Consider the following 15,674-nt stretch of genomic DNA (forward strand, 5'->3'; position numbering starts at 1 on the left):
TCTGGGAGAAAGCTATCCCTCTCACTCTCTCCCTGAAGCTGGATAGTTCAGTTCCTCCCTGTATGTCCCCAGTGTCTTTCAAGCTGCTGGCTCAGCTCTGGGGCTCAGAATGAGTGAGTCCATCAGCAAGTAAGTCCATGTACTGGCCCTTTAAGAGAAATGCCTAGGACTCCAGGCAGCCCTTCATCTCACTCAGCCACAATCTCCACTGGTTTTCACAGCCAGAAGTTGTGGAGACTTCTTTTCTCCCACTAAAACTCTGGGCTGGGGAGCCTGGTATGGGGCTGGGACCCCCTCGCTTGTCAAGAGGACATCCGCAGCCAAGATATCCCTCCCGATTCTCAGCTGCCACACATGGATGTAGGATCAGCCTGTTCCACATCTTGGCCCACCTTCCAGTCTCGAGGTAGCTTCTTCTATAAAGTCCCCAGTTGTAGGACTTCTGTTCAGCTAGACTTCAGGTAGTTCTCAGTGATGGTTGTTCTGTAGTTTAGTTGTAATTTTTACGTAGTCACGAGAGGAGGTAAGCACAGCCTTTACCTACTCCATCTTGACCAGAAATCCATGCTATTCTTATTTTCAGTGTCTTGTTTCCTTTTCATTTCATGACACTTTTTTTGTTACCTTATTTTTAAGTTGTGCTTTATATTAGGTTTGTAGCTTTGTTATGCTACATCTGTGCTTATTTACATAAAACATGGTATCTTCCAATCAAGTAGTGACATTTAATTATATGTCTCACCAACACTGTAAGTGTTATCGGAACAGTGAAAATAGATATAATATACGACCATAGATTTATCAGATTTTGGGACTATGTCACAGACAAATTGGCCCCAGAATCTTGTATAGAAAGACAGATATATTTTGCAATAACAAGACTGATAAAAACCTTCAAGAAGAATTAAACGTATGCTGAAAATTGAAATTTGAGGCATTTTAATAATTTTAAATACTTAATTATTAATGTAGTATTATAAAATAATACATGTTTAAAGTATGAAATCGAGAAAATATAGAAAATCATGAAGATAAAAGTAAAAATCACCCAGAGAATAACCATTATCAATATTTTGGTATTTTTCATAGTCTTTTTTTCTATGTCTTTATATAAACATTTTTAACATATTTAAATCCTAGATTATACATATATTGTAGCCTGAAAATTTAGAATTAAATCCTGATCACTTCCCCATGTCCTTAAGTATCTTTGAAAATACCATTTTAATAGCTACATAATATTTCACTTTAGCATTTTTTTACCGTTTGACATTGTTGAATATTTAGATTAATTATTCTCATTCATACATTTATTACTATATCACCTGGTACAGTGGTACAAGTACAAATATTTAATAAAAATTATCTTTTTAAATAGGAAAAGCTTAAAATGTTCTTCACCACTACCAAGTATTATTCTCTTAACAAGGTTATTAAGAAGGTTTACTTACGTAGATCTGGTTCAGAAGTTAGCTAAATTATTCATTTTTTTCCTGTGTAATGTTTTACATAATGAGCTTATAATCAGAACAGTTAAAATACTGCTTCTTTATGAATAAAAGCAAATACAGATTATTTTTTCAAGTACCTAAAATATTGATTTTTACTTTAGGCTTAATTGGTAATGTACAATTGAAGGAACAAATTTTCTACCTTCTTCTAGTCTTACCAAAATGGTATTCTTATAAACTAATACCTACTTACAGAAATAGTTTGTGATATTGCAGAAGAGATTGATGAGTTAGTTGATTAAATGTAGGCTCTCTTTCATCAGGATTGCAGAGTTCTAGCATGAAATAACATATGTAGCCCAGAATAAACTGACTCAGGGTATTCTTGTTGGAATCAAATTTCTTGAGTCCTATATCTGTAATGTAGGATTAAATGTAGGTCCAAATCCTATGGAATGAAAACTAACAGACAATGGCGTTGGAGTAGTCATTCGACTCCCAGAAATAAACTGCTTGTTCTTCAGGTATATGTCATGCTCAAACAAAATCAAAAGGACAGAACACAGATGAAGGCCGAATTCTAATTAAATTGTTAGGTCTCTTCTCCAAATCCTCTGAGGACATTCACAGTGGCCTCAGGTTGCACCCATTTGTTCATCTCCACTGCAAATACTGGAGATAACCAGGAAATTTTCAGAGAAAAATTGAACCTATAAAATTAATGTATAACATGAATTAGATGCAACTTATGGATATGTTTAATTTTTAACCTTTCTAAGATAAAGTCATGATGTTAAAAACACAGAAGAGAAAAGGAATTTTGTGTGTGTGTGTATGACAGAGAAAATAGGATTTACTTCGCACTAATCAAGTTATAATTTTGCTGCTTAATTGTCCTTAGACTCTTACAAGCTTTTTTTATATCACTTTATTGAGGTATAATTGACATACAAAAATCTATAGGTATTTAATGCATACAACTTGATGAGTTTGCAGGCAAGTATACACCCATGAAAAACCGTCACTACAATCAAAGCCATAAATTTATCAATCACCTCCAAAAGTTTTCTTCTGTACCCTTTTCCTCTATTAATATTGATTTTTGTGTTATCATAAGAGCACTTAATATAAGATCTACTCTCTTAGCAAATTTTTAAGGATATAATACATATTATTAACTAAAGGCCCTATGTTGTACAGTAGATCTCCAGAGCTTATTTGTCTTGCAATACTGATACTTTATACCCTTTGACTGCCACTTCTCCATTTCTGCCTCCCAGCAGCCCCTGGTAACCACTATTCTACTCTCTGGTTCTATGAATTTGACTATTAAAAGTTTTTTAATTACCCAGATAGCACTATCAGAATTTGAGTAGAAGTAGCTAACTCACTTTCTTATCATATGAATAAAATTTTTTCTCCTTCTTTAAATCCTGCCTAAAAGTTAAATATCTGTCAGAAAAAAAATTATATATTTCCCTTTGATTTTCATATACAACATATACCATACACACTTTTTTTTCCAAATATAGACTTCCTAATATCAGATAGTAGATATATCTCAACCTCCCAGTGTCCATGTTCCTAAAATGATGTGCTTATATTAGTGTTTTCTCTGTGGATTGTATGTAAGAGAGATTTCCACTTAATTCTAGATTTTGCTTAAAGTGAAAAATTTGCTTCAAGTGTTTTTTTGTCATAAAATTTTTGTCTTTTAATTTTTTTAAGTGAATGAGCATTGGCTATTCCATGATGATTGTACAGTAGAAAGGTTCTGTGACTCCCCCGATGGTGTCATGATTTGTGGCAGTCATGATGGAAGAGAAGTGTATGCAGTGACCCACGACTTGACTCCCACTGAAAGCTGGATCATGCAATTCAAGGTGAAAATGTTATGGTCTTAATTACATAAATAGCCATATACTAATAATATAAAAATGAAAAAAATCATAGAGGTAAAGATCATCTAATGTGTTACTGACTTAATGTATACTTTGAAAAATGAAGTTTAATATTAAGGGTAATATACAATTCAACTATATGTAACTTAATGATTTAAAGTATTTTATTCCTGAACTATTTCAAGGTAAACATTTCATAAGAGTAAGGTTGTTTCCGCTCAGAGTTAAATACCAATAGAGCAGATATTGATAAAAATGTAAACTACTAAGTCCAGTTCTCTGAGTTAAATCATTATATGGCTTAGGCAGGTTTTTTTCCTTTAAGAGAAGATTAAAGCTATTATTGTTATATCTACCTTTTTACAAGAGCATTTTGATGTTTCCGAAGGAAGAAAATTATGGACTACAAAGGCATGATTAGCATTAATGCCAACATTAATATTGGCTAAGATTTTGGCCAAGATCTTATGTCAACTAATTTATTTTGTCTACCTCAGTTCCACTGTATTAGCAACAAACATCGAATTATGGCTGTCTCTATCAAGAAAAGGTGTTGTGCCTTATTAAAAGTACCTTCTGTTATCACTTCATTGCATCCTACTTGGAACTGAAAGTGATTTATTGAGAATCATAAATTGTAGGACAAAATAGTAAACTTCGTAAAGCTGTTAGTCATCCTTCTTGGTCAAGCATTCTGCCAAACAGAAGTGCCAGACCATTAGCATAACAAACAACAATTTGTAAGAGAGGGCCCAGGCCTTCCAAGGCAATCAGCCAGCCATGGCAGAAGCATAGGTTTCAGCTTCTCTCCAAACTTCTTGCACAATATATTTGTCACTTTCCATAATTTGTCACCTTGGGCAACCATATTGAGTTCCCCACCCATCAGCAGAGCAAATAATAAACTTGAAAATATGAGATGGATGTGGTATAGTGTTCATATGATGAGCAGCTTTCTTGCTGCCAAGTTTTTAGAGCAAAAATATATAATATGGGTTTAATATCTTAACAGTCTTGCATCTCTCTTTATTAGATCTCTGTTGGTTGTAAAGTATCTGAAAAAGTTGCCCAGCATCAAATTCATGTACAATATTCTACTGATTTTGGTGTAAGCTGGAATTATCTGGTCCCTCAGTGCTTACCTGCAGACCCAAAATGCTCTGGAAGTGTTTCTCAGCCATCTGTATTCTTTCCAACTAGAGGATGGAAAAGGATCTCCTACCTGCTCCCTGAAGGCTTAGTGGGCAAGTAAGTAAAGCCTGGTTCCAAGCATACAGAATTAGATTAGGGACACTGTTGTTGAGCCTGAAATTCTGTGTAATTGTGGGTAAAATGTTCTCTTCCTCCCTAACTCTAAGGTTCTCTAATCGGTGACCTCCATGATGAGCTAACTCAAGGAGACTTCAAGTTGTAATTTTCAGACTTGTCAAGATGGGCCTTAGCAGGCCCGTTTATATTTCACACCTCAGGATCAGCAAATGGGGACAGAGTGATAGTGATGGCCTCCGAACCAAATGAAAAGGTGTATGTTACCTTATAGATCTTGTAGACTGTGGTCCACCATGCACCCTATGCTTTCCACATTACTGCCTTGTCAATGCATGATAGATGGAGCCAGAAGCAAATCCTAACTCATCATGCTATTTGTACAAATCCTAAATCTTCGTGCTATTTGTACAGGTGCAATTTGTAGGTTTCATTTTTCTCTTATCAAAGCATTATGTTCTGCACCTGCAGTGAAAAGTAATTAGCCTGGAGGAGTGGTGATCCAAACGATTAAATTGTTCTCTAAAAAGTCTGTGGATAAGTTAATTTAAGGCAATTAGAAAAGATTTCTCTTCGCCTATAAAATTGGAGAAAAAGATACATTAAAGAAAATGAGAGGTGAACCTCCAACATGTGAATCATAGAGTGTAGCTAAATGAAAAACTTTCCTGTAAAACAGAATTACGATATATAATCAGAACATATAGAACCTGTGAATTAGGCGCTTACACACAGCTATTCCAATGTCCCATAGATACCATTTACTACATGACCACTCACAGTTCTCTAGAACAAATGTAAAGGGCTTAGTCAATTAACGTGCTAGAAAGCTAAATTAGAATGCTTTCAGCTGCAGGTAACAGAAAACCCAATTAGCTCAATTAAAATCCAAACTGGGCTCATTTAAAATAAAATGTATTAAATCTATAATGGAAAAAAATGCAAGTTAAATGGACTCTAGGGCTGGTTGATTCAGAAACTCAACAATGTCTTCAAGGAAATTATATTTATTACACTCATTCTTACACTTTGTTCCACTGTCCACACATTGGCCACTGTCAGCCTTCGGGCTGGTTCCCCTCATGAACATATATGACTTTCAGAAAACTAGAGCAGAATGCATCCTTACCTACATCCAATGAGAGAGAAAGAGAGTTGCTTTTCTTCATACAGAGCCAGAGCAAGCACCTCTTTGCATCCCATTGGTACAGATTAGCTCTAGAATGCCCATTCCTTAGTTAATAGTTAAGGGAATTATATTATGATAATTATCTCATTTGACTCCTCTGGGATAAAATGCATGCTGGGACCCACCAAAATATCCTTGCCTTGTCTTACCCTTCCTTTTCTCTCCTTTTTTATAAGGAGGTATAATTTACATTCAGTAAAATGTGCACATCTTAATTGTTGAGTGCAATGAGCTCTTACCATTGTGTAACCCATGTAACCATCACATAAAACAAGATACCGAACATTGATGTCACCCCAGAAAGTCCGTCATACACTTTAGACTCTTTACAGAAACATAGTGTGGGGTATTTTAATATAAATAAGGTTAATTATGAGATTTGTATTTTCCCCAAAAGGCAGAGAAGAACAATGATGAAATTAAAATCTCAGGAAAATGTCCTTTAATATAACCCTTTCAAAATTGTTTTCTAATTAGCATAGTTACTCTGATTATCTTTGGGCGATTTAGAAGTTTCTGTTTCCCAACCACCTAAGGGCTGGATGTATGTTGACAAGGCTCTGCCAAAGGATTCACTCACCTTCTGTGCAATTTCAGAAATGTAATTAATGAAACTTAATTGTGATGCAACCACTGGACTCCTGATTTATGATAATTTTGTGTTTTAAAATGTTCCTATTGCTTGAAATAGAGATTTCACTGTATTTTCATTTTGTTTTACAAGTTTGCGCGTATATCGTAAAATTTAAGTAAAACTGAATTTAAAGTTTCATGACTAGAAGTAGATAATGGCAGTTGGAAAACAGTTTTGATTAACCCATTTCATTCTGTCAGAGTGTCTTAAATGTTTTTTCTCTTGTGCACTGAATACACACATGGGAAAATGGACCTGAATAAAGTTAACTTTTGTTTTTGTGTTGCTTTTGTGTTGCCAATAGTCCAGTAAGGTTTAGGTTTTATCAGAAGTACTCAGATATGCAGTGGGCAATTGATAATTTCTATCTGGGCCCTGGATGCTTGGACAACTGCAGGGGCCATGGAGATTGCTTAAAGGAACAGTGCGTCTGTGATCCAGGATACTCTGGGCCCAACTGCTACTTGACTCACACTCTGAAGGTAATGACAAAGCTCCTGATGGAAGTACTCACTCACATTGCAAGCCAGGCCTTAAGAACCAACTCAAGTGTGAGAGTAATAATTTGTAACAGTGTTTTTTGGGGCCCCCTGTAAATAAATCCTTTGAATGGAAACTAAAAAAATATGTCTTAGGTTTCCTAGTTATAAGAGTATTAGGATTAAGTTCTAGTACAATTTACCAATTCATAAATTAACCAGACTGAATAGATTAAAGAACGTAAATACTCTGCTTTTTTTTAAAAGCAGATTCTTTATTTAAAATCAGTTTTAAGCCACCTTTACTTTTTCAGTAGATATAATGTTTGAAGGAGAATACTGTTGTTGTTATGAAATAAAGCACATAAAATTATCACAAAAATAAAACAAAAGAATAAATTTTCAAAAAGGACTAAACAGTACCTGAATTTTTGTTCAGAAAATTCAGTGTTCTGATTTGCTGATTGCTGAAATATTGTTGTGTATTAAGAATAGAGAGGTCATTCTTGGAAACTTCAGCTGTTATATCATTATTTAATATGCAAAGAAAATATAGTTCCCAACACAGTTGCCATATGTGCATTCTATTTCTGTAAATAAATATAGTACATTCATTATCACAATAACAGAAAAATGACTAGGCTAAAAAAGCACAAGTGATTGAAATCAAACATATAAAAGGCAAACAATGTAAATAAAACCTGTTTTGTCCATTTTTTTCTATAACATTTCAACAACGTTGGAATTGCTAAATTAAAAAAATAAAATTAGAGCAATGCTTACTTATGTCTGAAGCCGTTAGTCTATTTGTTATCAAATGAGATTACAATGTGAGAAACATAGCCATAAGTACTGAATAAACTAAAAAAAATCTAGTTTTCTTTCATGACATTCAAATTTCATTAGCATTCCTCAGTTGAATAACAAGTTGTACAGATCTATATTATGAACTCTTATTTTTTCAATGAGAGTCTACACAGTCAATGATGTGTGGCTTCTGCCTCTAGTGTCTGACATGTAAATCTTCATTTTTAAAATTGCATTTATTTACTAACATCAGTGAAGTAAGGTAAGATTGACATGTAACTACACGTCTTATACCATAGAGGTGGTTATGTTCTAAGTTTGAAGAAAAGAGGGTCTAATTAAATCATTTTAACTATACAATTAAATAGCAACTAGACAACACTCTTAAATGAAAAAAAATGCAGTTTTTCTATATATAATTACTGCAATTACAATTATGACAAATTACTATCATGTTTATACCATTAAAAAAAATCAGGTGCCTCAACCCAATGCAAAAGGGACAAAATGAATGTACTATGGGCAAAATGAATAGAAAAATCAAGATCTTACTATGATGTGAAGGGATGAAATCATTTGACATAAAATGTTTCCATACCCTAATATTTAATTACCTACTCGGGAAAATAGACTATTCCTGATTGTGGTTATTTTTTTGTTAAAAGGGTAAACTAGAGACCCAAGGAAAATATTTTATTCTAGATTTCGAGTACTTCTCCCCATCATCCTGAATCTTGGCCCTGATAAACATGTGAAAAGTCTTTCAAATTGCCTTTCAAGTTTGACTTTCTTTTGACTTCATAGAGAAAGCTTTGGTTTCAATATCCCTACCTAACCACATAGACATTCTAAGTTCACTCTGGTAGAAACTGAAGGGTCATGGTTGCCTAAAGCTGTCTCCGTGGTTGGGGCACACACTCCTGGGGAGAAAAAGACCATTGCTAGGAAATGTTAGGGGGAAAAGTGCTAGAACATCTGTTTTGCTTTATCTTATTTCTTTGAATTTTCATTTTTTAGTTCATGTTTTATAATATTATAATAAATTACAATAGTACTTTTGCATATCATATAAATAAAACATTTAGGGAATATATTCTTAAGTAACTTTTTACAAATAGGAATATTAGTATTTCTTCTCAACCTTATCATTGTTTTAAGATTCTCTCTAGACTTTAAATTCCAGTTAGTAAACATTAAGCAGTTTAAATGATCTTCACTATATGATAGAAAAGCATATTGTGACGATATCCTATTTTTTTTAATAATATCTTTGGAAAAGCATTTGAACCAGCTCTAATTTTGTAAAATCCAAGATGTAACTCTGTATTGTCTTAACTATTTCATAATTATTATCTGAAATTGTTACTTTTAACCAATTGCCACTTTTTTTTCCCCAGACATTCCTGAAAGAACGCTTTGACAGTGAAGAGATCAAGCCTGATTTATGGATGTCCTTAGAAGGTGGGAGTACTTGTACCGAGTGTGGGATTCTTGCCGAGGACACTGCACTCTATTTTGGGGGATCCACAGTGAGACAAGCTATCACTCAAGATTTGGATCTCAGAGGGGCAAAGTAAGTCATTTTTTGGTTATTGTCATCACAACTTAGCAAATTGTTCCCCAAAGCAAGGAACAGAAGTGGAAGAAGTTGTTATCCAGGACTTGGGTAGACTACTATTAATCGTTAACTATTCTAATGGATAATATGTGCTTGCATTCAGATTCCTGCAATACTGGGGGCGCATCGGTAGTGAGAACAACATGACCTCCTGCCATCGGCCCATCTGCCGGAAGGAAGGCGTGCTGTTGGACTACTCTACCGATGGAGGCACGTTTCAGGGGTGAAAGCCATGCCTTGGAGCAGACTCCCAAATTCCATCCAAAGCCCCTCAGAAAAGTTCTGCAAAGCATTGCTGACGCTGCAATGTGAATAGTGAAAGTTACAGAAAGAAAGTTACAGATCTTAGTTGCGTTACACAGTTCATGCATGTGACTTCTGTATTAGGCAAAATCTATACAAAAAAGGGACAGGAGAAATCACATTAAAAAAATAAGCTTCAAAGTTTATGTGTAAAGAAAATAATCTCTGTGCTTAACTGAAGCTTAATTATAAATAATACAATTAAGAAAGAATTTTTATAGTTTTCCAAGTAAAAGTTCATTTTAAAAACATCTTTTAAAGTGTTTTAAAAAATTTTTGTATGAACAAGCATGTAATAAATGCTGAGAGAATCTACAAGAAAACTTTATTAATTGTGAAAGAAGATAATCTGAATTGGTGTGTATGTCATATACTATTTTCACAAAATTATTTTATTATTTTGAAGTAGCTGAAAGCAGACCAGTAAAACCAGGAAGTCTTTAGAAAATCAGCTTTGGCAGAAAGATATTATTCTCAATAACTAGCAGATAAATAGATGGCCCTAAAGTATTTTGTAGTATTAAAAAGCTGTTTTAAGTAATTTAAACATCTCAGTCTTATCAATTATTAAGAGGGAAACTTTATGCCAGTCCAATAAATCACAAGTTGTATGGAATTATAATAGCTATGTTTTAAAATACTAGGAGTTCTTGGCTAGAAATATGCAAAACATGGGTGTATCTTATTATTTATGAGAAATAATGCATGTAGGAATCTAAAAATTTTAAAAACATAAAATATATAATTTTTACTTTAGTATTTATATATCTGGTCAAGTATTTCTAAATACCCTTCCCCTCATATATATCATCAGCCTCTTTTTGCAACAATATTTATAAGTAGTGAACACTGACATTAAAGTCAGTGAAATCAATTCTCATTACCTGGTTGCAGATTTCTTTGGGAAGCTTATAGTAGCTGCAGTATACTGGTGGTTGAGAGGATTTTTTCCAGATATGTTACTATGTCAATATATTTGTTATTATAGGAATTACATGGACTTTGCTCCATGAGATGGATTATCAGAAATACATTTCTGTTAGACATGACTACATACTTCTTCCCGAGGATGCCCTCACCAATACTACTCGACTTCGCTGGTGGCAGCCTTTTGTGATGAGCAATGGGCTTGTGGTCTCCGGGGTGGAGCGTGCTCAGTGGGCCCTAGACAACATTTTGATTGGTGGAGCAGAAATCAATCCCAGTCAACTGGTTGACACTTTTGATGATGGTAAGAAACAAAACATTGAACAGTCTTTCCTGTGAACCATTTGTCTGCTTATGTCTTTGAATGAATTACTTGAAAAGCATTTAGAAGAGTGCCTAGCACATATTTAATGCTCAACAAATGTTAGCTATTATTTTGCCCAGCAGTTTATAAATCTTCAAGGTTGGTAGTTTGTTCAAATGTCAACTGAGAATTTAATAAATCCTGTTAAAGACAGAATGTCTAGTTCTAAGTATAATTTGAAATTTTAATACCCCAAAGTAATTTTCATCTCTTTGAGACTTTCTGTACTGCAGATACACATTGCATTGATTTAAAAGTGTACCAAGAATAATTTTGCAATGGCGGGAGTTACCCAGACTAGCAATTACATTTTTGAAGTTGGGTAATAGTACTAGCACTTACTAATCTTTTCTACATTTGATTTCTCATCTTAGATGTATGTTTATTCCAATTGAATAAAATAAAAATTAATCTTAAAGGGTAAGCAAAGAGCTAGAGCATAGACATTCAAGTAATTCAACAATAAGCCAGTCAGTTCAAGAGAATAACATATCACATTACTTCCCATTTACCTTAACAGAAGGCACTTCCCATGAAGAAAACTGGAGTTTTTACCCTAATGCAGTAAGGACAGCAGGATTCTGTGGCAATCCATCCTTCCACCTCTACTGGCCAAATAAAAAGAAAGACAAGACCCACAATGTGCTCTCCTCCAGAGAGCTCATTATACAGCCAGGATATATGATGCAGTTTAAGGTAGGGGGAAGTGGCTCTTCCTAACAAAGTATGGCATTACATTTGGTAAAGGAGGTGTGGGGAGAATGCTTATTTGGACAAATATAAGGAAGTGATTGATTTCATTCATTAAAAGAGACTTTATCTTAAAAATAAAAGAAGTAATCTTTCACAAAGCCCTTTATCATGTAGGATTATTTGAGCATAGATAAAATCTATAAGTATATTGAGACACAGCAAGAAATGTAACTGTATTATGTCTCAGATGTAATCTTGAGTTTACTTTCCCAAACCTTAGAAGTAGGGGTGTCCAAGGTCAAAGTCATATCTAGTATTTTACTATCTTTCATTCCCAGCCATATTCTTTAAAAGTGAAGGCTTTCCCTCTACCAGGCCCACACTGTGGCCCATATCTAAGTCATCATATTTGATTAAGTCATTTGCATTCTCCTCTTTTGCTGCTTCTATCAACCCGGAACTGAAGAGACCCATTTTCTTCTCTATCCAAATCAGTTTGTTTTAAAGAAAGAGTTTATCCTCAGAAATTTAATAATTAAAGTATCACTAAACCTGCACTCTTTAAAGTCACCATATACTGTCTAAACACTACATGTAACAGCTTTCACCCACACCCACTCCTCATCTTTCCTTTCCTCTCTGTACCATTTGACACTATTGTCCTTGCCCTCTCCAGCCCATGACATTCTGTTTCCCCTTTGTCTTTTGAGCAGGGGCCAGTTCTCCTTTTATCTTCTCAATATCTACTTTTATCTCCTTTTCGGCCTCTCATCTTCCTTTAAGCCTCTAAATGTCAGCATTTCTCAGCACTTCTCATCTTTCTTCTAGCACCACATGCATTCTCACCATTGGGAATTTCGTTCATCCCTGGTTTCAGGTATCATATCTTTAAGACCAATTCTCAAATCTGCATAGCCAACTTTGACTGAATCACCACAATTAATTCAGTACTTCAGTAACCTGTGTACATTTCTACAGCTTTGTCTTATTGCATCTCAACTCAACATGTCTTAACAGTGAACTTCATATTTTTCTTCCCCATACCAGCTTCTCTTTCTGATATTCCTGTTTCTATTATTGGCACTACCTTTTACCTACTCACCAACTTTAAATTTTAAAGTAGTCTTTGATTTTTTACTTTTCACATCTAATCATTCACTGCATCCTTTTAATTCAAATTTCCAGTGATCCTGGTACCCATCTCTTCTTCTCTGTTTGTACTATTACAACCTCCATTCTGGCCCTAATTAAATCAGTAGCCTATTAACGAGTCTTTCCACCTCTAATCTCTATCCACTCTTATCTGTCTTCAATAGCACAGTCAGGTTGAACTTTACAAAGCACAGCTCTGAGCTCATCATCCCGCTGCTCATAAACCTTTAAAACGACCCCATTGCCTATCAAATTAAGGCCACATGCCTCAGACTACATTTATAGTTTGCCAAACTCAATCCTTCTACCTGTCTCCTATCTCTACCTCTCACACTCTTCCATGCGTAAAGGGCAGCTCACATGAACCCTGCTTGATGAATTATTTTCTTTTATTTTAATTGAAATATATTTGACATATAATATTGTGTAAATTTAAGTTGTACAACATGGTGACTTGATGCACTTATGTTCTGTAATATGATTGCCATTATAGTGATCATTAACACCTCTATCACATCACTGTTATTTCTCTTTTGTGGTTGGAATAATTAAGATCTTCCACTTCTGGTGAATTACTTTCTAATCCACTTAAATACAGTCTTTCCTTCTCATGAAACAGCACAGCATTTTATTTGTATCCTTTATGATTTCCATTTCCATTATTGGAATATGCTTCTTATTCTCTCTCCAAAGCCAGAGTTGTTTTATTCATGAGCGTATGGCCTGAAATTTTTAGCACTAACCTTCCCCAGTAACAGCCTTGAAATAGAACTTGTTGGTTAAATAGATGATTAGGACTTAAATTTGAATCACCAAAATTGTATGGCATTTATGCATTATTGATTATTTAAATATTTAATCACATATAATACGGAAAGCTTTGATTCATATGAAAATGAAAAAACCCTAAGAATGAATATTAAGTAATTAAAAATTGTTATTTTTAATTCAAATAAAAATTCAATAGTAGCATCAAAGAAGTTAGGATATCAATGAAAATGTTTTAAACCAGTAATGTTTTGAGTTTCTTTCTGTTCTCCAAATATTTCTCTCTTTTTTTGGCCAATTTATCTTCTTCGATTTTATAATTAATATGCTATACTAATTAATTAAATAGAAATAGTATTTTTTAACCTTAATTTTCATCTCCATGCAAAATTGCATGTCTTTAATTGAAGTCTTGGTGTTCTGGCAGGCTGCTCTGTAAAAGCTTCTCTGAATATTTCTTGATTGCTTATCAATTAAGACAAATGGGATTTCTAATTAGCAACAGATGTTATTTAATCTTGCCTGATACATATTGATTGTTTATATTTGTTTTAGATTGTGGTGGGTTGTGAAGCTACTTCTTGTGGTGACCTTCATTCTGTAATGTTGGAGTATACTAAAGATGCAAGGTTTGTGAAATACTTGTTACATTTCCCCCAAACTTGAATACACAGTTCAAATGGTTGTCTATTTTTAAGGCAACTGTTTACAGAGGTGCACTCTTTTGTATAAAAAGTGTCGGTTCATGTGTATTTCACATGTACAAATTTTATTGATATAAAATTTATACATACGTCTTATTTCATCTTTTTTCTTCAAACCAAGAAAAATCTGTTTTCATACTAGGCTTCAGGCAACAAACTTTATATTTTAAAATAAGTAAGACACTATATTTGTCCTTAAAGTAGAACTCTCTTTTATTCATGTTGTTTCTTTTCAACAACCTTAATGAAAATTTAAATCAATGAAAAATCAGACTATGCTTCAGCCGGAGTCACATCCACTAAAGCATAGTAGCAGTATTAAATAAAATGCAGTTACCTTATTATGGTGTTGATAGGCCTGTCTCCCATGACCAGTTTTAAAAACGAATTATAGTGAGTTAAGGTTGGTTAGACAGAAAATTTTGTTAATTGACTCCAGGTATATTTCTGGTAATAATATCAGTGGGAGGAAGCCATTAGAATGCAGCACCATGAATGCTATTATTTTATTCTATTGTCTGTGAATATATTCATGTGCTTATAAAGAGTTAGAGTATATCTTGTGTGAAATTATATTCAATTTTTCTTTTATTGTTTGTAATTATAAAAATGTTTAGGAAATAAGAAATTTACATAGAAATATCTTAATTTAATCCAACCCCAAAGCATTACCCTGACAGAAGACCTAGGTCTTATATTTCTTTTAAGAGTTGTCTAATGCAACCTCTTCGGTTTCTGCAGGTCCGATTCCTGGCACCTTGTACAGACTCAATGCCTTCCTTCGTCTTCGAACAGCATCGGCTGCTCCCCCTTCCAGTTCCACGAAGCCACCATCTACAATGCTGTCAACAGCTCGAGCTGGAAGAGAATCACCATTCAGCTTCCTGACCATGTCTCCTCCAGGTAGGTTGTGTACTAATGTAAACTTTGTGGAATTATCTAGTAATCTCTACAGAGCTCGTATAGTGAGCTGAGAACAGCTGATAAAATGAGGCTGGAGTTTTAGTTGCAGCCCCAGTACCCTTTCCCCTCTTCTCTCACCAACCCATGCCCCAGACTGGCAACTGCGTGTCTCAAGAAGAAATAGGATCATGGTTGTAAACTGCTCATGGGTTTCTAATTTTTTTTTTTTTTTTTACTTAATACCACAGCACATGCCGAACTCAATCACAGGCCCTAAGTCACAGGTCCCCAAACAAAAACCTAGAGTGGAATTGACCTTCCCCAGTGTTCTGTGCTCCCAAAAGCTGCACCCATCTCATGTACAAATATTCTCTGGGGTATGCAGGGTTGGTCAGGTTACAAAAAGTCACAGGATAAGCATAGTGGAGTTCAATCTTCCCAGCGCTCCTTTGACTCAAAAGATTCAGAAAATGATATACCTCTATAAGAAAAATGGACACAGATTTATTATGCAG

General features: G+C 34.4%; 1 protein-coding gene across 2 annotated transcripts in view; it reads left to right on the forward strand.

The window, feature by feature from the left end:
- Positions 1-15,674, forward strand: part of RELN (reelin) — a 482,573-nt gene that overhangs the window by 450,245 nt on the left and 16,654 nt on the right. For both annotated transcript variants that reach the window (XM_011365192.1, XM_011365193.1), the window contains exons 51-59: positions 3,180-3,334; positions 4,386-4,600; positions 6,746-6,923; positions 9,125-9,300; positions 9,449-9,555; positions 10,637-10,879; positions 11,460-11,635; positions 14,108-14,181; positions 14,998-15,159. In XM_011365192.1, the coding sequence (XP_011363494.1) occupies positions 3,180-3,334; positions 4,386-4,600; positions 6,746-6,923; positions 9,125-9,300; positions 9,449-9,555; positions 10,637-10,879; positions 11,460-11,635; positions 14,108-14,181; positions 14,998-15,159 (1,486 nt within the window). The remainder of the gene's footprint in view (positions 1-3,179; positions 3,335-4,385; positions 4,601-6,745; positions 6,924-9,124; positions 9,301-9,448; positions 9,556-10,636; positions 10,880-11,459; positions 11,636-14,107; positions 14,182-14,997; positions 15,160-15,674) is intronic.

The sequence above is a fragment of the Pteropus vampyrus genome, unplaced genomic scaffold (genome assembly GCF_000151845.1).
Source record: "Pteropus vampyrus isolate Shadow unplaced genomic scaffold, Pvam_2.0 Scaffold107, whole genome shotgun sequence".
Lineage (NCBI taxonomy): Eukaryota > Metazoa > Chordata > Mammalia > Chiroptera > Pteropodidae > Pteropus > Pteropus vampyrus.